Source organism: Bacillus rossius, chromosome 3 (assembly GCF_032445375.1).
Source record: "Bacillus rossius redtenbacheri isolate Brsri chromosome 3, Brsri_v3, whole genome shotgun sequence".
Classification (NCBI taxonomy): domain Eukaryota; kingdom Metazoa; phylum Arthropoda; class Insecta; order Phasmatodea; family Bacillidae; genus Bacillus; species Bacillus rossius.
The window spans coordinates 13,303,073-13,326,726 of NC_086332.1; the positions used below are offsets into that span (position 1 = coordinate 13,303,073).

Consider the following 23,654-nt stretch of genomic DNA (forward strand, 5'->3'; position numbering starts at 1 on the left):
CCTTGACTAAGTTTAGTGAAATTTAGCTTTTTATACGTATGCGTGAAGTTATTTCCAAAGTTTCTAGCTTAACGACTTGAAAATATGAATAACGTATAAATAAAATCTATAATTCTTTGTAAATGTGAAATTACTGTTTATGCTTCACACATTTTACCTTAGCTCAAGGCTAAGGCCGCAGCATTGTTTTAGTTATTATTGATTGTTTCCTTTCCTTCATTCATTAAATATAGCTGCCACATTCGTGGTAAATGTTTTTAGCGTTTACTTATTTACCATTAGTTTTTGTCAAGCAACCATATTTTAAAGGAGCTAGCGTATTACTGTAATAGGAGCGTCATTAATGTGGCAAATTACTTTTAGTTCTACTATGATGAAACAGAGTTCCCACTTAAAAATAAGTTTCGCCTAGTATTTGTATTATACCAGGAAACTGTTAATAATTGTTTATTCGATTATGTAATTCAATTAAATTTTTTGGCTGATAGCAATGCAGAACGGATGTTTTTTTTACTGACGAGATTTGTCGTTCATTGTTCAGAATAGTGATTAAAGAAATTACTTAGCTGATTGTTTTTAAGTTAGTTTACTGACTCATTAGTCAAGACGATCTTCACTGGATAGTGTGCCTGATGAATATAGATTCTATGATAACAGCTTACAGTCTAAAGCAGATCATGGTAGCTTAAAGATACACTTGCAGTAAATATACTTTGCTCATACAATGTTTCATTTGTAACACATTTGTAGCCTAGATTGAATTCCAGTAGTTTTCTTAACTTTACGATCCTCTAGCTTATCAGCCACATTTCGATGGCTAAATATGTTTTAACAACCCTAAGGGGAGGATAAAAAGGACAAGGTTTTTATTACGAGTAAGGAAGCTAAGAAAATGTTTTTTTTCCGGCACACAAAAAACAAGTACAAATGTTGTCATCTTATCTACACACAATGAAACGTTTCTCTATACAAATCGCTACATATATCACACATGATCTATCAGGGCAGGAATCCAGTTTCGTCGCCTCAGCAACGACTCACAAACTGCAATGGCGCAGTCACTTCGCAACCCAGGCTGCGGGGGCGAGGCGTCACACGAGCGACGGAGCAGTTCGCCGCGTGTGCCACCAGGGCGAGACACTTGGGCACACTTGGGCACACTTGGGCACACTTGGGCGCACTTGGGAACACTTGCAACACGCCGCGAAGTTCACTTGTTCTCGCCGCGAGCGCACCATGCTGCTGAAAACTCGACGTCTTCACATCAACTAAACCTAATCACGTGTACATAAATATTACACGTCGAGTCCACACTTTTATTGCAACTTTCCGAACACTTATTTTCACCTCCTTCACGGCATGTGGAATAAATTAAACAGGATTGTGAACTTCTTGGATTGAAATCGTTCTCTTGTGTATGTTGTGATAATTAGCATCTACTTTTGTATTATAAACACCCCAATTATGCACAAACATTGCTCTCGTGGACTATTGCATAATTATTCAGGCAGTGACATTTCTGAAGTGGCAAAGACCTTTTCTTAGAGTTTTTGTGTAAAAAACAAACACAATCAGTTATTTTAGTATGTAACACTCAGAAATGGACGAGTTGGAGAAAAATTAACTAAACATTTATTTTATTTGATCAAAATTTGGAAATAACGACGTGCTTTCAATTAAGTTATTTTGGTGTGAAATGTAAAAATATGAAAAACCTTTGAATTAAAAAGTCCATTTTGAACTTGCGATAGCCTTTGATAAATAAAAAATACATCTTTATTTTAAGGGAAAATACACACTTGCTGAAAACTATGTTTCAAATAGTTAAATAAAAACATTTCCCGATTTAAAATTCTTAACATTTTTGCTTGGATTTAAAGCTGTGTTGAGTGGAAACTTTGATAGGTCATATTGTGTTAATCGCTATCATACTTATAATTAACTCCTACATAATTTTTTTTCTATCAAAGAAAAGCAAGTATTCTATTTGAGAATAAATAATAAACGCCGTATTTAGACAAATAAAATTTTCCTGTAAACATACGTACAACATAGGCATTAAATGTTTACTATACCGAATTCATTCAGTACAAAGTATAATAAAATAGGTTGAGGAAAACGTGCCTTGATGTAAGATTTTGGACATAACCTTTGCTAAACATATTTAGCAATGGCGTATGTCCAAAAGCTTACATCAAGTCATGCACTCCCATTGCACAAATCTTTCAATGATAATATGAAAACGTGCATTTAACGGGTATTACTATCTAACTTGAGAAAGAGACCGGCTTCCTAAGTCAGGGCAGAGACTTTGCAGGTGAATCAAGTGGAGCAACCTATACTCTCCTGGCATCCTTGGTGAGCATCGTTTTTGAGGCGGGTCTCCCACGTAGCGGGGTCGTCGGCTTGGTCAGGGCTGGTGCGCCACATAGTCAGGAACCCACTGCGATGTTTGGAAAGTCCCGCCACGCAACGACACCGTGCGTGTTAACCCTTTGGTCATCTTCTTTACTCCACTCCAAAGACAGCGTGTCTGATTCCCGCACTATGTCGAGGGACAACTCCTTATTCAACACTTATACTCAACATATGTTGCGCCATACGACACAGAGTACTGTTTTTCGGCCCGTCTCGGCATTGACTTTCATCTTCAGAGTCGTGGGTTCGGGACCTTTCCTATTATAAGCCTCGCGTGTATTGAGGATAAGTTTATAAGATGTGCTCCTCCTGACAATGCCTCTAGAAATACCCCAATACTGTTAGCAACCCCTAAATTAGAATTAAAATCTTTTAATAAAAAATTTAAAACTCTTACTGACAGTTGAAATACCATCAAGCCTTCTCACACAAGCTTGTAAAATTTCCATGCATCAAAGTGATCCTTAATTTTCTGATGCTGCTGGATCACATTCAGACGAGCGCACATCTTTGGTGAGTTATCCCGCGAGATTTGTGCCGTGTGAAGACTCACAAACAGGAGGAAATAATGCAAGTTGATGAGAACATCTGGCGCGACTAAGTTATTTTCATCACTTCCCTCTAATTTAGTTAACACAACCTTCATATTTACTTCCAGCTACTAAGCATACTTCAATAAATAAAGTCCTCTTTTACCATTGAATTTGGCTCCTGGAATGACAATAATTGCTGCGTATGTTTATGTCATTAATATTAATAAAATGTCCTTACAACTAACCATATGTTGATGATTTAGGCGCTTGAAAAATATTTCATTGTTTGGTATAGTTTATGAAAGAGTTTACACTTCGTATGTACACAATTTTATATTTTTGTTTAAAATAAATATTGGGCGTGTATTAGGCTACAAGATTACTTCTTGCTGAAAACAAAACTCTGTACAATTTTTACGTTACAGTGATTTCACAAAAAAATTACTGTGCGCATTTTCAAACGAATCTGTTACTTAAAAATTATTTAGTAAATGATTTCGCATTTATTAAATAACTGTGAGTAGAATAATTTTTTTTGAAATGGCAGTGGTATTAAAATATTAAATATTGTGAAATTTTTCTTGATTAGTATTTTCAGAAGCACTTATAAAATAATTATATATTTAAAAAATATATTTTTGGCATGAGTATTAGTATAGATTTATTATTTTATTCGCAAAAATATACTTTGCTTTCTAATGTTCAAAGGTTTTATGGTACATTATTAGGACATTTATAAATGCCTAAAATACGAATATCAATTTTCACCAAGTAAAAAACAGCGCAGAATGCAACTTTCCAAGCATTTTACAAACTTCTCAATAATGCAAACCAGCCTTTAGAAAAAGTTACTTTAAAAAATAATGCATCAAAACTACACATATTTTCTAAGGTAAATGTTGTTTAGCCCAGCATACATGAACATTATTCAATTCGCACATGATTTAGCACTAAATTAAGTATAATAAGCAGGTAGTATAATAGCAAATCCTTATTTTTTTATTTGAAACACAGTACGTCCCAAGATTTTAGTGTGGAAAAAATAATTCTATAGAAATAATGTTATTAATATTATTTTGATCCATATTTGTTTCATCGATGGCAAAGCTGCAATTATAACAAAACAATTTTCGTTTAGATTCGAGAAAAAATATACGTTTGAACATAAAAAAAATGATTGCAGATGATTTAATGCAGACGACGGGAACAAAAATTCGATTTAAATGAGAAGTGCAAGAACGGCGGTAAGTTTTATGCTGAAATCACCGTTCAACCGCTTCCACGACGGAGCCCAGGAACATCCCGAGTGTGAGGCGATGCACAACCGGAGCACGCGACGGGTGGGCCTAGAGGGGAGGGGAAGCCTTCTTTCCACAGACGAGAGAGCCAAACGCAAGATCGTGCATCTTCGGTTTTTTTTTGTTCATTGTAAAAGGTTTAAAACATTGTTGACTGCTGATTTGGTTAGGATAGCCACATTAAAGATACTGTGAAATCATGTACACGGTTTCCTAGCCCTGGATAGCTACATATCAAAAAGTTATTTGCTAAGCAACCATAAAATGATTTTGCAGTAGTTTTAATGTAGCTATACTTACCTAATATAACCAACCATCCACAATGTTTTAAAGTATTTATAACGTAGCTAACCTATCCTAATCGACCGCAAAATTTAACGCCACACCGGTTTATACAACGAGATAGAACTGAAAAAAAAGAGCGAGCATGAACTTGGGGGATCTTCGGGTGTGGCTCTCTCGTCTGTGAAATGAAGGCTTCCCTAGAGGGGCGACGGGGGGTCCTACGACAACCGGGGTGGCGACAGTGCTGTCGGCCAAGCAACCACCCGTCTCATCACCAGGCGAGCCGTTCGGATCGACGAGTGCAGAAGGTACTGCTTCTTGAGCTCCTGCCGAACTCCAGCGTAGGTATTCAAATGTTTCGTGGCCGCAGCATTGTTTATCACAAATAAATCGTCTTTTCTTTTTCTTTTCGAGACAGTACAACAATTTTTTGTTCAGATGCTTACAAAATGTTTCACGGCGGCGTCCACAGAAGAGTTTTGTTTGTTTGTTTAGGCGCGGAGGGGTCGCGTCCCCGGCGGAGCGGGGCGCTAGGTGTCGTCGTGCGGCCCCGGCTCGCTGCGCGACGTCTGGTGGTACACGGGCTGGTAGGGCCGCCCCGCCGCCAGGCTGTACGTCTGGTAGGGCTGGTGGGGCTGGTGGGGCTGGTGGGGCGGCGAGATCACGTCCGGCGGCGGCGGGTTGGAGTAGCGGTGGCACTCCGGGCAGTCCGGGTACGGACACCGGCACACGGACAGCCGCGCGCCGGCCGCCGGCTCGGGCACCTGCGCACGGACAGACAGACACGCGTCGTCTGGATTGGTATTTACAGTATTATTTTCAGAAGCACATATCAATTTTATATTTAAAAACAATATTTTAGGCTTTAATATTAGTACATATTAAGAATTAAAAAAAAAAAAAAAACTTGAGTTCTAGTTTTCAAAGGTTTTATGGTACATGGCTCTAATCTTTAGCACTTTAACTTTAGTTCTTAACAAAAGTTGTGATTCTAGCTGTTATTCTTGGCTGTAATTGTTGTCGGTATTGCAGCAGCATTAAGGCCGTGCAGGTGTGAGGGCCGCTCAGCATGCCGACTGAAAGCTGTGCATGTAAGGCTCACCTGCGCGCGCGCGAACTGCTGGGCGCGACAGCCGCGGCGCAGCGTGGCGCAGGGCGTGTGCGGCACGGACAGCGAGGCGCCCCCGGCGGCGGCGTGGGCGCCCGGGGGCGGCGGCGGCGGCGCCTCGTCGTGCTGGCCCGCCTCCGACATGGCCTTGCGGCAGCTCCTGGCGCAGGCCGGGCTCCCTGCGCACGGTCACACTCCCCGCACTCCCCGCACTGCACTGCTTCAGTCTCTGGAGACCGGAAAAATTCGCGGATTCATTTCACAATATGCTAGAATCCAAACAACTGTACCTTTATGTTGCTTCTGCGATTGGCTCACAGTTCGACTGAAGGACTTTGAGCCAATGGAAAACCTTCAACCAAAAAAAAAAAAGTATCGAATCGCAAGCGTCCCAGTTGACGGGTGTCACGAGTCAATAGCCAATGAGCAAGTGACATTTAACCTTAGTGTCTATCCTAGAGGTCATCGAAAGCGCGAATTTTTCCAGTCTCTATCAATCTCTGTGGAGTGAATACTGTTACAGCAAAGCTGGGTGTTTGGAAACGGTTTACCTTAACATTTACTTAAAACCCAATAATTCTTCCATGACAAGTTATTTACTAGTATAACTCACAAAGTGTTGAAATTAAATAAAGAATTGCACATGCAAAATATTGTTTTAACAAACTGTTTACAGCACCTTCGGGACTAACGTGCCAGCTATTAAAGGGTAGTGAATATTATTGTCTCATAGAGTTTTTACGCGGCACTTCTATGCACAGAGGCTTCAGTGACGGGGTCCTCCAGGTTTATGGTGGGCTCGGAGCCACCGGGCTCATAAACATGAGCGGCGCCGTGGTGTTGGGGCCCGCCGACCCTTTCCACATGAGCGCGACGCGCTAGCGACCAGCCATCCAAGGACATCAAGTAAAAATACAATTAACACAAAGTTTCTTGCACACGATTCTAGGATGAGGGGGGTGGGAAAATAGGTATAGATCGGTGACGGAATCAATTGGGGAGGCAAACGACAAATACATCTAGTCGACATATCCAGAGGGTAATATCAGGAATTTTTCCCGAGTGGGAAATGTGGCGGACGTTGCCTGGTAAATGTGACGGTCGTTGCCTGAGCCGGTTAGGTTTTCTGAGGACTCTCTTGTTTCCCCTACCTATTCATTTCCCTCAGTGATCCATTCTCATTTCATCAAATTTCATTGTCTCTAACGAATTCAATGTCAACGACATATTAAGCTACCCATTTGACAGTCACACGAAGTAGACCAGCATTTTGTTTACATTATTAACCATCTACATGTTTACACATTTAATTGGTAAAATGTCAGCTATTTTTATCAAAAAATACGTTATTTTGGCATAGTTGCTCAAGAAAAAATTACTACCTCATTACATTTAGATAATGGCCAATTTGCATCGTGAGTTATCTCAAGCTACTCTTATTAAAGCTGTTCAAGAATGTTCTTCATCCACCGTCCCCACATTAATCCACTGTTCACTGCAAAACAGAAAGAGAGAAGATAAAGGAAATAAAGGCTGTGAAATAAATCAACAGCTATCTAAAGAGATCTGTTCCAAAGTTCTACCCATTTTCAGTTTCGGTAAGAAAACGAGTTTAGGAAATATTTTGACCAATTGTAGAGCAGAGTCCATGTATGTGTAAAATGTCTACGAAAATTATACCTCTAGTAACGCCTAGTCAGGGGAGTATTAGGGTTAGTGAGGCGGAATCATAAGTGCGACGCTGGCTTGTGCTTTTAGCGCGGTATCGCCTCTAAGAGCAAGGCTTTGAGCTGGCGTGCATTCTTCTGGTCGTGCATAGAAAAACTAGGAAATCTAAGCGTTTACCATAACATTATATTGCGGAGAAATGAAAATAAAGGGGTAATGAAAGTCCCTATAGTACTTTCAAGAATCTATACCAGATTTTTTTGTGCCTAAATATTATTCAGAAAACACGCGTTTTAGCCAATTTAAGTCTTCCAAAAATATTGTTTGACAACGAAATACGAAAACAAAACTACTCATTCGCACTCACGCACTCGCTTTTCGTAATCAGATAAAACTCGAATAACTCGCGCAGTTTTCAAATCACGTGGTTTTTTCTGAAGTTTTGCAGACCGTATGTGCGCGCAAGTAGGCGGGGTCTTTAACTTAACTCCACTATCATTTACTACCTACAAACGCTCGTATTACTGCACACATATATGCAATTGAATCCTAATAGGTATTCCTTTTTAACCACACTTGTGAGGTCCCTGAAAGAATTCTCAAGGAACCATAAAAATCATCCATGCAGTTCATACCATTTTCCAATCACAAAGCTCTCTGACTAACAAACTGGCCAATCATCCCTACATAAAACAATTTCAGATATCATAGGAATGAGTTAAAAATATTTTATCATTTCACGGACACGTAACACTTAATAAATTTTGTGGTTTGAATTTTATTTCCAAGGCTCAGCGAGCTCACATTAAAAAAATATATATTTCCGCATCCCTTCATTCATGAATATTCATTCCCTGTGTTTCATGAAGTTGAAACTGTGTGGTCGACCCTTCCTTTTATAGCTGTGATAACTGTGGAAATTGTCACGCTTATGGCTCATTGTATTGGCACCCTCCCTAACACTTAGTGATGAAAGTTGTAACGGGATCGTTCGGGCAGGGATAACAGGCCGTAACAATTTAATGGTGCAGTTTCCGTAAATGTTAACGAGGAAGAACATTCAGCAGAAGCAGGCTTAAAACAATGTATGAATGAAAGAAGAGGAGAGAGGGAGAAGGAGGTAAATTTTCACATTACAATAGTGATCATTCTGAACGTGACTATTCATTTTAGGCCAATAGCTTTTAAAGACCAGCCATTTTTCCGAAAATGTTACAGCGTCATAGCTATTTGTTTTTTCATAGCTCACTTATAAAAGAAATTGGCCTTCTGCATTTTTTATCTTACTAACGAACTGTTTAAGTAGTTTTTTTTTGGAGTTATTGAAGTTATACTTCTTATACGAGGTTCTCGCGTTTAACTTTTGCGTTACTTTCTAACGCTGCCATGGAGAGTGGATATATATATATATATATATATATATATATATATATATATATATATAGCCGGTGAATCTCGCAATTCGCAACTCTGAGGTCGGATCCGGTGTTAGCATTAAAATTGTGACAATATGTAAAGGCATTTCCAATAGGGTTATTAATAATATTTTTAGCTATAGTAAAAAAAAAACAGTTATTCATTCTTAGATTCCATTGAGGACATGTGCAGACAACAGTAAAATATTAAAGTACTTTAAATTTTTTTCCTACCTCTCTTATGAGAGAAGTTGCGCTTATGACGTATGTGGCGGTACGCATCAATGTGCTTTTTTTAGACTTGAAAACTAAGAAAGTCAATCTTAACAAATTATAACTTTGCCATGATAATATATACCAAAATACTTTACGTTTGCCCGGTACACACGCATACGGGGAACTATAAGTTGCACACTGGGTCTAGCTGGCGACGAGACCAATACAAGTGTCTAGATCGCATTTAACATTAACTTCTATACATATGTCGGCATTAGCCGCCACTTCCCGGGTCCATTGACTGTGGTATTCCCACTTAACGGAATTTTTTTAATTGGTTTGAATTTATATCAAACTTATTTATAATATTACTCCGGTCCTTTCATTATTTTATTTATATTAATTATTTGCATTCAAAATAAAAATAATTTCTTATCCCGCCAAGCATGCATAACTTCTAACGCGCGTACATAAGTACACACACGCATTTTAAAGCTTTTTACTAACTCGCTTTCTTGAATGTATGCTTGTTTGGTCGGTACAAATTTTGCAATCGATTTTAAACTACTTCAACTACTTAAACAACTTCCCGTTGAGCTAGAGACATGAAACATTGAACATAGCTCAGAACTGGACGATAATGCAATATTAACTCGCTTTCTTTTCAGTTTGTTTGTTTGTTCGGTACAAATTTGTTTTGTTTTGTTTAGCAAAGCCCTCACATTCGTGGCAATAGACTACGGGCAGAACAGTACAGTGTTGAAAGATGCATAATGCAGCACTCACAGGCGGTGTCTATATCACGCATTCTGGGCTAGGAGAAATGTCCGCCACACGGTCATATAGTAAGTTCTGGCAACTTCTTATCCTTCTCCAATAGTGAGACCCGTGCGCTTAGCATTTACTTACAGGAGACAGACAGACAGACAGACAGACAAACCACCAATGCACCTTGCGGCCAAAATTTTCCCTGTGTCAAACTCGCCCACCAAACATACTGTTTTATTTATAACAGTAAATATACATGACCTTGCTTCTACTCTGAAAATAATCAGTTTACCAACAATGCGAAATTAAATTCGTGATTGGTCAACTCCAAGCACAGTTAACGACAGCAACAGTATAAACGTTTGGGTGCATATCTTTCAATGATGTCTACGTCGTGGTGTCCAGATTGGGTTCTCATGTTCTATCAGCTGTTTTCGCTGTTTTATGTTTGTCTATTTGTTTTCGGGCTGTTCCAATTATTTGATTTTGAAATTTTACTTTAAAACTTTTTATCTTAGGAATTCTGTAAACGATATATAATATATTATTACCATTGCGTACTAAAATATTTTTCCAAGGTAATTACTCAAGTGGAAATAATCCAAAGAATTTAACTACAGTAAAGTACGAGTAATTCCTGAAGGATTCTAAACATGACGCTATCTGCCGATGCCTGCCGCAGGCATAAGTGGTAACATGGTAGCATGTGACGTATGGACTCTCAAAAAGCAAGTGGATAGTAGGATAATGGCGGGTCAACGCCAGGCGGAGGATCGAGGATCCGGCGGCTATCTTTGATTCAAATATCTTGGATTGTGACGTGATGGACACCATATTGGACAAAGATGGCGACTGAGGTCAATATAAAATTGAAAAAAAAAAAGAAAATGAAACAAAGATGGGAACCGTAGCGAAAAGTGCAATCGTAACGTCACAATTCTGAGATGGCGGAACCAATATGGCCCTCGTGGTCAAAGGTCTAGGTCAAATGTCAAGGTCAAATACATAATGGAGGAATCCAAAATGACTGCCGGATACTCGATCCTCCGCCTAGCGTTGAATCGCCATTATCCTACTACTGCATGTGATCCAGCACTTACCGATGGACTCTCAAAAGCATCTGTACATGTAAATTTGGAAGGAAATAATTAGGCTACTGCAGCGTCGAAACAGCAGAATTTTTACTAACCGTATTACGTTGCTGTTTCCGAATGGTAAGGATGAGGCTTTTTACAGATAGCCTTAAGAAACTTATCCTTATTCCAGGGCTGCATTCAGTGATAAACTAGCTGTCAAAGGCTATCCGAATTCTTTCGACGCTAAAACCACCTGGTTTATAAACGGATTTTTTTTTTTCATGAGCAAATTGTTTGCGTTTAATAATTTTTCACACTCTATTTTTAGGCAATTTGTAATTTTTGAGTGTTTGAGTTAATCATTTTATAGTAACAGATGAACATGAAATGTTGTAATTAGCAGTTGCATGGCTAAGCAAAGGACTATCTTCCCATTACCCCCTCCCCCCAAATATAGCGCCACAAACTCCTTAGAGGTTAACAATAATGCACGCGAGGACGCAAACGACTCGTCCTTTCACGAAAGGCTGCAACGGTGTTTCCGTAAAGATCCTTGAAAATATTCGGGAGGTCAACAAAAATGGCTTACATACTTTAAGATGCACTCTACGAGGAACCTTTAAGGTAATTGGTACGGTAACAGGTGAGCAGTTCGTGTCTCTCCAAGACAACGGTAACCCGTTCGTCGACACTCATAGATAGAGTGACGGAATTTTCACGAATTCATTTAGTCGCAAGCTAGAATGAAAACCTTCACACTCTCGCTCTGTGTTCATGATTGGACCGCAGTTGTTTGGACACGCCCCTATACGACCGTCAGCCAACGACGCCCAGCTAGGAGAAAAGTAAACGAATCAGGTAGTGCCAAATAACAAGGATAAAAATGTTCTCGCTAAGAAATAAACCAATGGGAAAGTAAACATGGGTCGAGCACACCTATAACTTTGAATTATATCCTGAGGCCAGAAGAATCCGCGAAACGAAAATAATATAACTTGTAAAACCTGTAAAATAGAATTGTAATTGTAGAATTGAATCCGGGACTCTACTCATAGAGCATGGGTTAGATTCGCAGCTGGGGAAGGAAAATATCATTACTAGCTTTAGGACTGTGACATGAGCTCTCTCCCACTAATCCTGCAAGCAGACGTTGAGCTCGGAAACGTTAGTAAAACACCCACAAACAAATGTCTGTCCGCGAAAGAGAAACACGCTGTAATGGATATCATAGAACCTCCAGTACCTTTTCAGCAAATAGCCCTCTGCTTCTCTACTACATCCCACAGACGCGCGCCCTCCTAGTTAATCCTGCCATGTCAGCGACCTACAGCAGCCTGGGGATTATGCTCATTACGAAGGATTGCGCGCGTCTCTAGTGCTCTTGTCACGCCGGCGCCGGGAGAAACATCGAGCAGAGCGGAGCCCAGGCAGCGAGCGGCGGAGGGCTGAAACTCTTTTGCCCAATAACTTATCAGGTGAAATGTTGCGGCAGTCAGCTGGTTCGGAAGCAAACATCATATTACAGTTATATTTTACAGGTTTTACAAGTTATATTATTTTCGTTACAAAATGTCAAATCAAAAATAACAAGACTAGGTTAATTTCAGAAAAAAAAATATACAGTGAATTTTAATTATTAAATAACATCAAGAGACAGTTAATTCACAGAAAAAATTGGCTGTCTGTAAAGTCGGTTTACGTGCGATAGTTTAACGTGACAACGTCATAACAAAATATTGATGACATGATTGCATACTTTTATGAATAAAATTGAATCATTTTTATTTTAATAATAAATACTTGAAATTATACTAGTAATCAGATTTTTAAAATGCAAGAATAATTAACCTTTATGGCCAAAGATGTTGTAATAAGCAATGAAAACCACATTAACATTTCACTTCACTTTATAAACAGTCGACGAAACAGTTCACATGTAGATTACTTGTAATTAATTTTAAAAACTGGCGTTTAGCTATAAAGTTTAAATATAATTATGAACAAGTTTTCATATAAATAAACTGTAATCAAATATCAATCATCAATTATATGAATCACCATAATTTTTTTAATCAATTGTAACATAACTTATTATTACTGCACTCTCCGACAGCGTAACGGGACACAGCGGAACGGAACAATGTGCGTAACGGGACACTTTTTCGTGCGTGCGGCCGGTGTTCATCGATTTATTAGACGTTGTCACGTCAAAAATCAAGACGTAGTTTACCATAAAAATATGTACATTTTTATTTGAAAATTATAAATTAACAGTTTTGGCAACTGAGAACGAAAACATATATGTTCTCAAACGAAGATAATATATTAAAAACTTCTTCCCCCTGTATTCTGTAGCAGCTGGGATTAAAATTAAATAAACATGTAATAATTTTTTGTTCTTATTATAAATATTGGCACTGCTTATTCATGAACACAAATGTGTTTTCTTTCAGGTATATACGATTTATTGACAGATTTAATCCACTACATAACTTTAATATATATATATGTATATAACTAGAACATATAACTTATTTCAGGGACATGATAACTGAAGTGATTTTAGTGTCTATATGATTGAAAATGCTGTTACTGGGAAACTGTTGTCCCCGGTAACTTATGCAACTTGACGCCTACGCTCACGCTGATACCGACCCGCAACGCTCCACCTGCTCCTTCCAAACCTGGGAGGTTTGCTCCCTGCCCAGCTCTAGCCAGCAGGGCTTCTCACGTCCTCGTCAATTTGTCGGTCATTTCGGCAGAAGTGGGAGCCAAATTGTTGCCGAGGCCGTTCGCGAATGATCTGGAGACTCAGCCGAGGGGTATATATAATCTTCCAGCCCAGGGCCGGATTCACTGCCTGTGGGCCCCTAGGCTGAGTCTGAGGTGCGGGACCTCTCTAAGGGGGAACAAGGGGGGGGTATATTGAGTATCCCCTTCCAGTGAAACAGTGGGCGCCTCTTGCTTGGGTCTGGGTGGGTAGTTTATTTTAATTGACCTACAAAACTCATAGTTTTGATCAATTTTATATTTTGAAAAAAATTAGTTTATTATTAAACAAGACAATTTAACCGAACAGTATTTAGAGGTTAAGGAATTAAGTGAAACCAAAACCAATTAAAATAATGGAAAATTTCTAAATGCTGACACAACTCATATATCAGCTTTCCACAGAAGAGTTTAGTTCGGCGCAATTAATCCACACAAAACAACTGACACTATGTCGACGCGTATTTTAAGAATTGAAGAAGATCCACATAACAGTATAATTTTTTTTTCGTGTCGTGTGTTGCGGGCCCCCATTTGTGGTGCGGGCCCATAGGCTACAGCCTAGATAGCCTGCGCGTAAACACGGCCCTGTTCCAGCCAGCCACTAGGAGCAGACACCGTCGGACCCCGTCGCTGAGCGCCGACTTGCCACCGCCTTATCGCGTCGCTGCCTTACGCCGTCAAGCCGCCATGCTGTTCGAGGGATCTGGACTTGGAAACCGGTAAGCCCTGCGAGGCTTTTTAAGTTGAAATCGGGACTTGGACGAATCGTCAGCAGTGAGTGACGTTTCGGTGAAATTAGCGTCGTGTAGCGAGTTATATTCGCGGAGCGAGTAAGCGAGAGGACGCACGGCGAGTTGGGTGTTGTATTGGTTTTGGGAGTCAAGAGCTAGTCTTGGTGTTGGACGGTGCATGATGGCATGGCTGGGGTGACGGCGAGACCGACGATTGGCATTGACCTGGGACCGACTTATGATGAAGAGACTGCTACAGGAGCCAACGACTGGTAACGATATCTTATGGGGAATAGTGCACGGGAATATGGTTGTCGGAGCATTTATTCACCACGGAGTGTGGTGACTTGTGTGCGAGTTTGTTGAGCGGTAGTTACCTCAGTCGCGGCATACGAGTAACAAGAGGCCGCGAGTCTACTGTTGCTGCCAAAACTATGAAGGACGAGTAACGACCGTCGGTGCTACCTATATGATTGACGTGACAATGTTGGGTTTTCACACACAAATTTCAAAGATGAGCGGTATTAGTCTACTACTGTCTGAAACACCAAGTCTGAAGAGCGAGAGAGAGAGGAAGAGAGGGAGAACGAGAGGAAGCGAGAGAGAAAGAGAGGAAGAGAGAGAGAAAGAGGGAGAGAGAGAAAGAGAGGACGAGAGAGAAAGAGATCAAGAGAGAGAAAGTGAGGAAGAAAGAGAAAGTGAGGAAGAAAGAGAAAGAGAGGAAGAAAGAGAAAGAGAGGAAGAGAGAGGAAGAATTAGAGTAAAAGAGGAAGAAAGAAAGGGAGAAAGGGAGAGAGAAAGAGAGGAAGAGAGGAAGAGAGAAAGAAAGAGAGGAAGAGAGTGAGAAAGAGAGGAAGAGAGAGAGAAAGAGAGGAAAAGAGGAAGAAAAAGATAAAAAGAGGAAAATAGATAAAGAGAGGAAGAGATAGAAAGAGAGGAAGAGAGAGTACAAGAGAGGAAGAGAGAGAAAGAGAGGAAGAGAGAGAGAAAGAGAGGAAGAGAGAGAGAAGGTGGGACGAGAGAAGAAAGAGAGGAAGAGAGAAGGAAGGGAAGAGAGAGAAAGAGAATAAGAGAGAGAAAGAGAGGAAGAGAGAGAGAGAGAATAAGCGAGAGGAAGAGAGGGATGGCGAAACCCACCTGGCTGCTGCGCGTAGTCGCCGCAGCAGTCGCTGAAGAAGTACGAGTCGGAGTAGACGTTCCTGCCGAAGAAGTAGGGGTAGTTGGCCGGGTAGCCGGCGGGGGCAGTCGGAGCGCCTGGCGGCGGACACATCTGCATCCAGCCCTGGGGACAGCATCCGTCAACCTCACAGTCCCTCCGCGGTCAAAGTTTTAGTTGTAGACTTCACATTGCCGCTAAAAAAAATTGGTTGTCTGTAAAGTCGGTTTACGGACGAGAGTTTAACGTGACAACGCCATAACAAAACATTGATGAAATGATTGCATACTTTCATGAGTAAAATTGAATCATTTTCATTTTAATATTAAAAGAATAAATACTTGAAATTATACTAGTAATACGATTTTTAAAATGCAAGAATAATTAACCTTTATTGCCTAAATTGTTGTTGGAATAAGCAATGAAATCCACATTATCTTTTCACTTCACTTTATAAACAGTCGACGAAACAGTTCACGTGTAGATGACTTATAATTAATTTTAAAAACTGGCGTTTAGCTATAAAGTTTAAATATAATTATGAACAAGTTTTCATATAAATAAATTGTAATCAAATATCTATCATCAATTATACGAATCACCATAATTTTTTAGTCAATTGTAAAATAACCTATTATTACACGTATCTTCTCCAACATTAAAATATTTATTTTTGTGGCCATTACAAAATACTTTTGTCAATATTTTGAGTTGACAATTTTTTAAAATTTTATTTTCCATTTAATGGTATACTAAGGACAGCCAGATTTTGTACAATATTGTGACTGGTATCAGTCCCTAGAAGCAGCCAATGTGTCTCAAAAACTGAAATACGAAAGTTTCAGATGGGCAGGGCACGTTGCTAGGAAGCCAGAGGAACAACGAAGACAGGAAGTCGTGAAGGCACTATTGATCACTTGGTCAACCCACGAACACGGTGGCAAAAACGAAGTGAAGTAAAAGAACCTAGAGATTTGGAGGTGCCTGAAGACTGGTGGTAGGTTTGCTCAGACCAGAACAGAATGGAGAGGCATTGTAAGGTGGGAAGCCTTCATTTCACAGACGAGAGAGCCACACCCGAAGTTCTCCGAAGTTCATGCTCAGTTTTCCCCCCCCCGTTCTATCTCATTATATAAACCGGCGTGGCATTATATTTTGCGGTCGATTAGGATAGGTTAGCTACATTATAAATACTTTAAAACTTTGTGGATGGTTGGTTATATTAGGTAAGTATAGCTACATTAAGAATACTGTAAAATCATTTTATGGTTGCTTAGCAAATAACTTTTTAACATGTAGCTATCCAGGAATAGGAAACCGTTAACATGATTTCACAGTATCTTTAATTGAAGCTATCCTAACCAAATCAACCGTCCACGATGTTTTAAAGTATTTATAATGTAGCTAACCTAACATTTTACAATGAACAAAAAAAAACCGAAGATGCACGATCGGCGGTTTGGCTCTCTCGTCTGTGAAAAGAAGGCTTCCCTTGTAAGGTCGGTGCATGGTCTACATATTTTTTTCCCTGCAGGAATGCGTTGCTCCCAGCAATTGGCTGCCTGGAAGCGACAACAGTGACGTCGCGACAGCAGGAGGAGTTGAAAGTCTGGGAGGAACTGGGAGAGTAAGGGCGACTCACCAGGGGCGGCTGGCGACTGCCGACGAGCGTGGTGGTCGCGTAGGGCGCCGGCGAGATGGAGCCGCCGCTGTCGCTGCGCTTCTCCTGGCCGCCCTGGAAGCTGCTGAGCGCCGCCGTGCTGGACGTCACCTCGGCGTACGTGGGCCCGCCCGCCTCGCTGTCGGCGTCCGTGCCCGTGCCGGTGGTGCTGGTGGCGGTGGCGGTGACCACGAGGCCGCTGCCCAGCAGGCGCGACTCGGCGCGGCTCGGCTCCTTGTCGCCCGAGTGCCGCCAGCAGCCCACGGGGCGGCTCTCGATCCACAGCGACGAGTCGTGCTGCGCGGCTCCGGGCGAGCCCTTGGCGGTCAGCGGCGCCGACAGCACTCCGCCGCTCGCGCGGGCGTCTGCAACCACCGCAACCACCGCAACCACCCCCTAGCCTCCACCTTGCACATTCATAACGTGATCCGTTATTTCCAATTACCTTCAGTTGGATAAATAACATCTAGAGTCCCGGAAATTTCGGCGTATTCCTCTGGCCTCAGGATAGAATTCAAAGTTATAGGTGTGCTCCACCCATGTTTACTTTCCCATTGGTTGATTTCTTAGCGAGAACAATTTTATCCTTGTTATTTGGGCACTACCTGATTCGCTTACTTCTCTCCTAGCTGGGCATCGTTGGGCTCACGGTCGTAGAGGGGCGTGTCTAGATAACTGCGGTCCAATCATGAACATGAGTATAATTCTGCTGGTTCTGCTATTGGATTGCGGTTTAACTGGAGCTCTCTGCGCCAATGAGAGACTATCGACCAAAGAAGCGTCGAATCACAAAGCTACCCGGTGGAGACGACTCACAATTTAGTAACCAATGACCACGCGTGTTTACTTGAGAAGTGCAGAGAATAATGGAGGCTATCCTAGAGGTAATTGAATCCGCGATTTTTTCCGGTCCCTACCGATTACTTTTAGTTGGATAAATAACATCTCCCAGACCTTCTACACATAGACACCTGCAAAATTCGCGGATTGATTCGGTGATAGGCTAGAATTCAAACACATATACCTCTTAGATAATTTTGCTATCGGCTTACTGTTCATCTCGACGAATCTCAACCAATTATAAACCCTCAAGCACAGAAGGATCGAATCACAGACAAAACCATCTGACCAGGTTAGACTCTCCTGCTGGCGAACGAGCGGCATCCTACATGGATAGGCAACCAGCGCATCAGGGAGCCGGCGGAACGCCAAGGAGTTATGCAACCAGCCACACCAATGTCCGTAATGCAGGTATTTTTGAATAAGATATTCTGATTGGTCGTGACGCATTGCGGCACAACCATCCGTGGGTCAACAACCAATGAACTTGCGTTATTTTCCCAAGTGTATAGGAGAATGTGCAGTCTATCCTGAAGGCCATCGAAACCGCGAATTTTTCCGGTCCCTATCTATACATATTCTATACGTATTTACTAACAGTCTGTAAGCGCCTCGAGGAAACAACTTAATTTTTCACGCGGGCAACTATGTACAGCTATCACGCGATAATCACAAATGTTTACTTCAACAAGTAGCCGAAGCTTAAGTCCTATGCCACATAGACAAAAAAATTACAATGGTGGCGTTATTGGAAGTGGTATCAAAATATTTTAAAAAGCAAGATGGCGAGGCATAATTTCACCCACCCCCCTTAAGGAGACCACCCGCAAGTCGCCAGACGGATGTGCAGAACTCCACGTGTTAACGAGCTATTTACAAACTTTTCAATATTACTTGAAAGTGCCTGATTACGTATAGCATTGAAGAATCATTGCACTTGTCTATACAAGTTTCAATTATGATTTCGTATTGTTTGCATGGTAAAAAAAAGGTTAAAACTGATGTTATCCCTGTGGTTTTTTTGGTATGAAACGGTATTGTAATTGGTTCAGGGAAACGCAGGAAGCCTTTATCTTCAATATTTCAGCATAATATTATAGAGCCACCAATGAAGTCCCATAGAGGAGCTGCTGTGGTGTGACAGGCAGCACCACGCCCCTGACCAGGTTATAGACTCCTGCTGGCGAACGAGCGGCATCCAAGATGGATAGGCAACCAGCGAATGAGGGAGCCGGCGGAACGCCAAGGAGTTATGCAACCAGCCACGCCAATGTCTGTAATGTATATATTTTTGAATAAGATAATCTGATTGGTCGCGACGCATTTGCGACACAACCGTCCGTGGGCCAGCAGTAGAATAATATAAATAGGGCCGCGGTAGCAGAAGACGACACACGTCACACCGACTCCGATTAACTGCAGAAAGAAGTGAGACTAGACACGCGAACGATAGTGACAGAACCAGACATAACAAAGTGTGGTTCACACGAAAAGCGGAAGACGCATCGGGAGATTTGTGCAGACGTCACCGGATCTGTCAGACGCCGAGGAACGAGAGTCGTTAAGAATGTTACGTAGTGACGTAAGACGTAACGCCAGAGTATCGTGACCGTCGGCGGGGCTGCTTAGTATCGTTGTCTGATGAGGGGAAGCGCAGAGCAGCGCTAGGAAACACTCGGTAAGGTCAGAACGTGTAACGAGGTGCCAGAATCATTCCTCGGCCTCGGACGACGAGTTTTGCAGGAACGCCAGGAGACGAAGATCCAAGCCCGTAACGAGTCAGGAGCAGTCGCCGGCGAGCTGGTCCGAAACAGCGCGTGTCAACCAGTGGCTGCACCAGGGGAGAGGCGGCAACGGCTCGTCCCGAAGAAGAACGCTGGTGAACGAGAGGATTGCAGCCGCGCAGCTCACGAGGTGTAACGGGTTCTGGGGGACGACTTGTGGCCTCTGGACAACGAACACCTTCGGAGTACAGGAGGGCGTAGCTGAAGTACTTGCTCCCGGGGAACATCGCGACACCAGGGGGAGCCTTTTAATTATATAGTTTTAAATTTTTCTCTGCAAACTGAATGATTAGATAGTCGACGTAGCTGCCCCGGCATCGAATCCTAACGGCGGGCGCGGAAACTACGTGTGATTCGCGCCCCAGAAATGTAGTTGAAAACCCCAATATGCATATATTTATCACACTCGGCATTATTTAAAAAAATTCCACGTTGAATTTTCGTGTCAGAGTTTCGTGTTACATAATTCAACTTGCAACATGAGAACCCATGGATTGGCTCCTTACCGAGGTTAGATGTTACACGTCTCTGGCGAGTACTGCATGACTCGCTCAAAGTGTTTAAAATTGTTTTATGTTATGTAATGGGTAGAGACCGGAAAAATTCGCGGGTTCAATGACCTCCAGGATAGACTCTACTACACTCTACACGCTCGTGGCAAATGCCACCTGTTCATTGGCTGCTGACTTGTGAGTCGTCTCGACTGAGCGTGTCTGTGATTCGACACTTCTTTGAGCGAGGGTCTCTAATTGGCAGTGGCGGATCCAGGATTTTGGTTTGGGAGGGGCTTGGCCCAGCTGAGGCTAGGCTTTATCAAGGCAAACACTAAAACAATAGTGGACCCAGATGCTTTTGGAGGGGGCTTGAGCCCCTTTGCACCCCCCTCTGGATCCGCTACTGCTATTTGGCCATCATTACTCCAGATTAACAGTGAACCAGTGGTAGAAGCAGCGCTGAGGTATAATTATTTGAATTGTAGCATATCACGAAATGAATCCGCGAAATTTGCAGGTCTCTAGTGATGGGGAGAATTATAACAAGGACCATCTCGACGGCCATACAGTGTTACTCCAGACCTCCTCGAAGAACTGCAACTGGTAGCAAGGGCGTCGCCAGTCGATGGCCAGCCCATGGCTAGGGGGGGGGGGGGCAAGTCGTGGGAAAAGTATGTATTTTTTTGCTTTTGGCTACATTATTTTATATCTCTAAGGCTCTGAAGGGGGGGGGGGGGCAACTGGCGATGCCCTTGACTGGTAGCAGAGCGGGTGCAGTGACTAGGAAGGAGAAGGGGGTGGTAGGGGGGTATGCTCACCATGCATGCCGGGCAGGGTGGACTTCTTGCTGAGCAGCTGGCGGCGGCGCACGAACAGCATGGCGCCGAACAGCAGCACCATGACGGCCACCATGCTGCCCAGCAGCGCCATGAACCACGTCTCGGTGAGGAAGTCACTGCCGCCCAGCCCCGCCTCGTGCTCCACGGGCTGCCTGCAACCGCCAAACCACGCGCACCCCTCCTTCATCACAGAGGTCATGGCGTCTTCCCGCGCTCAGGGCTGTAACAATTCCCTGCGCCCCCTATGTGTTCGCAGAGGAAACAGTGGATATTTTCCATGTCTCATGTTTTATACCTCGTCATCGGGTCGTTAGCACAACGCCGAACGTACAATAACGCCGAATACCATAACGCCGAAAGCCAAATTGACCGCAACGCTGACAGCTAGAAAACTGCTGTGTACCACAACACAACGCCGAAATACAGTAACGCCGAAAAATGATGCTCCGGGGAGGGTGGGGGGGGCCCATGAGCAAAATGTAAAACAACTGAATGCATTTGTGTGCTAACCTTACCTAACCTAACCTTTGTGGCAGTCCTGCAATGAAATTTTTCGGGGTTAATGTATTTCGGCGTTGTGGTAATTCGGCGTTGTGGTACGCAGAAGTTTTCTAGCTGTCGGCGTTGTGGTCAAATTTCGTATTTCGGCGTTATGGTTTTCGGCGTTATTGTACGTTCGGCGTTGTGGTATTTCGGCGTTGTGGTGCGTCCCCCTCGTCATCAACTGGTAACTTAGACACGGAAATATGGATCGGTCTCAACGCCGAGTTATTTATGCTATTTTCTTGCCACTAGAGTTATTAATTAATAGATTTTCCTTTCGATGTATTACGATATCTCTTTTGCATTCGTCGTCACGAAAATTAATTCTCAGAATAGCTCAGAATTTATTGTTCGTCAGAACATAGTGGTTTCAGTGCAGGCGTGTTCTGAAATCAGTATGTTGTAAATATTTTCTGCATTTTCACGCAGACACTCGTTTTCATATACAAGTATAATTAATTTTTCTGCATCCATTGCTATGACCTATTCATAACCTACAACAACCACGTGGACGACACAACTAAATGCGAAAAATCATACTTGTTTTGATTGACAAACTATTCCTGATGTGTTCGAGCGTGATCTACAGGGGCGGTTGCAAGCAGTGTAAACACTGCCATTTCATTAGCATTGTTTGATTGTTTTGACGAACTCGTCAGAACCTATTTTCGCCAGAACACGCAACCACTGTAACCGTAGCCTAAGGCGACGTGACGCACGAGATTAAAGTGGACTTCCAATCACTTGGTTACCGACTTAGAGTGTTAGTAAAATTGAGTCGGGTTGCTTGAAATCATCCAGCCCGGAGAGTGTACTTTGCCAGTTATCAAGAAAAAGTATCGCATTACAGTTAATTAAATTATTTACAACCATTAAAACCAGAAGGTACTTCACCAGCCGTTGTGTTAAGAAACTGTGAATTTCTTCCATATACTTAAATTAACTTCTAACATGAACAGAATGAAAGAGAGAATGAGAGAGAGAATAGAGAGAGAGAATGATAGAGAGAATAAAAGAGAGCATGAGAGAGAATGATAGAATTAGAGAGAATGATAGAATTAGAGAGAATGAGAGAGAGAGAATGAGAGTCGGTGAGAGAGTGAGAGAATGAGAGAGAGTGAGAGAATGAGAGAGAGTGAGAGAATGAGAGAGAGTGAGAGAATGAGAGAGAGTGAGAGAATGAGTGAGAGTGAGAGAATTAGAGTGAGTGAGAGAATGAGAGAGAGTGAGAGAATGAGAGAGAGTGAGAGAATGAGAGAGACTGAGAGTATGAGAGTGAGTGAGAGAATCATAGTGAGAGGTTTCGCCAGATCGTGCGGTCTACTCAGGCACTTGCATGTTATCGGGCTATCTTCGCCCGCTGTGATTAACAGAACTGGACCCCAGTATGTCCACCATGAGGTAGAACTGGATAAAAGCAGTCTTTCTATTAGTCCAGCAATTTTAAGAGGCTGGGTACCAGCGCGGCGTAACGTATCAGGCTCTGGGGACATCCTTCCCGCCGGGGCGTTGCTATGTGGGAAAGGTGCTGAACCTTCGGCTGACAAAACCTCCAGCCAGCACCGACCTACTGTACTGGCCCTTACACCCATCACAGGCCGGCTGCACTTCCCCAGGTCCTCCAGAACGGAATATGATGTGGGTAATGCCTCACCCACTACCAGAAGAAAAACATTCCTTCCAGTCGCAATCGGACAAGGTTGAGAGCTTGGGTTATGACGAGAGGCTGAGGCAACCCACCCCAGCCTCATCACCCCCGCCGAGGACACCCCAGCTCACTTGTGTAATTTCCGGCTCGAAGGCCACTCCTCCCAAATCTGCGCCCTTATAGGGTCAACTTGCAGGTATGCTTCATTCCAGAGCTCCACTTCCTGGACCAAACCGGCTCGGAAAATATTTGTGCCCTCCAATTCTTCCTGCTCGCGACCTGCAACAAGCCACGCGATCTTAAAGCAGGGCTTCACAGGATAGCCAGACTGTAGCATCACCCAGTACTACAGGGCTTCACAGGATAGCCAGACTGTAGCATCACCCAGTACTACAGGGCTTC

General features: G+C 42.5%; 1 protein-coding gene across 1 annotated transcript in view; it reads right to left on the reverse strand.

Moving 5' to 3' along the window:
• Positions 1-5,064: 5,064 nt before the first annotated feature.
• Positions 5,065-23,654, reverse strand: part of LOC134530016 (roundabout homolog 2-like) — a 263,340-nt gene continuing 244,750 nt past the window's right edge. The window contains exons 13-18 of the mRNA XM_063364543.1: positions 23,384-23,531; positions 21,041-21,213; positions 17,087-17,469; positions 15,426-15,570; positions 5,637-5,821; positions 5,065-5,298 (exon numbers count right to left, since the gene is read on the reverse strand). Of these exons, the coding sequence (XP_063220613.1) occupies positions 5,065-5,298; positions 5,637-5,821; positions 15,426-15,570; positions 17,087-17,469; positions 21,041-21,213; positions 23,384-23,531 (1,268 nt within the window). The remainder of the gene's footprint in view (positions 5,299-5,636; positions 5,822-15,425; positions 15,571-17,086; positions 17,470-21,040; positions 21,214-23,383; positions 23,532-23,654) is intronic.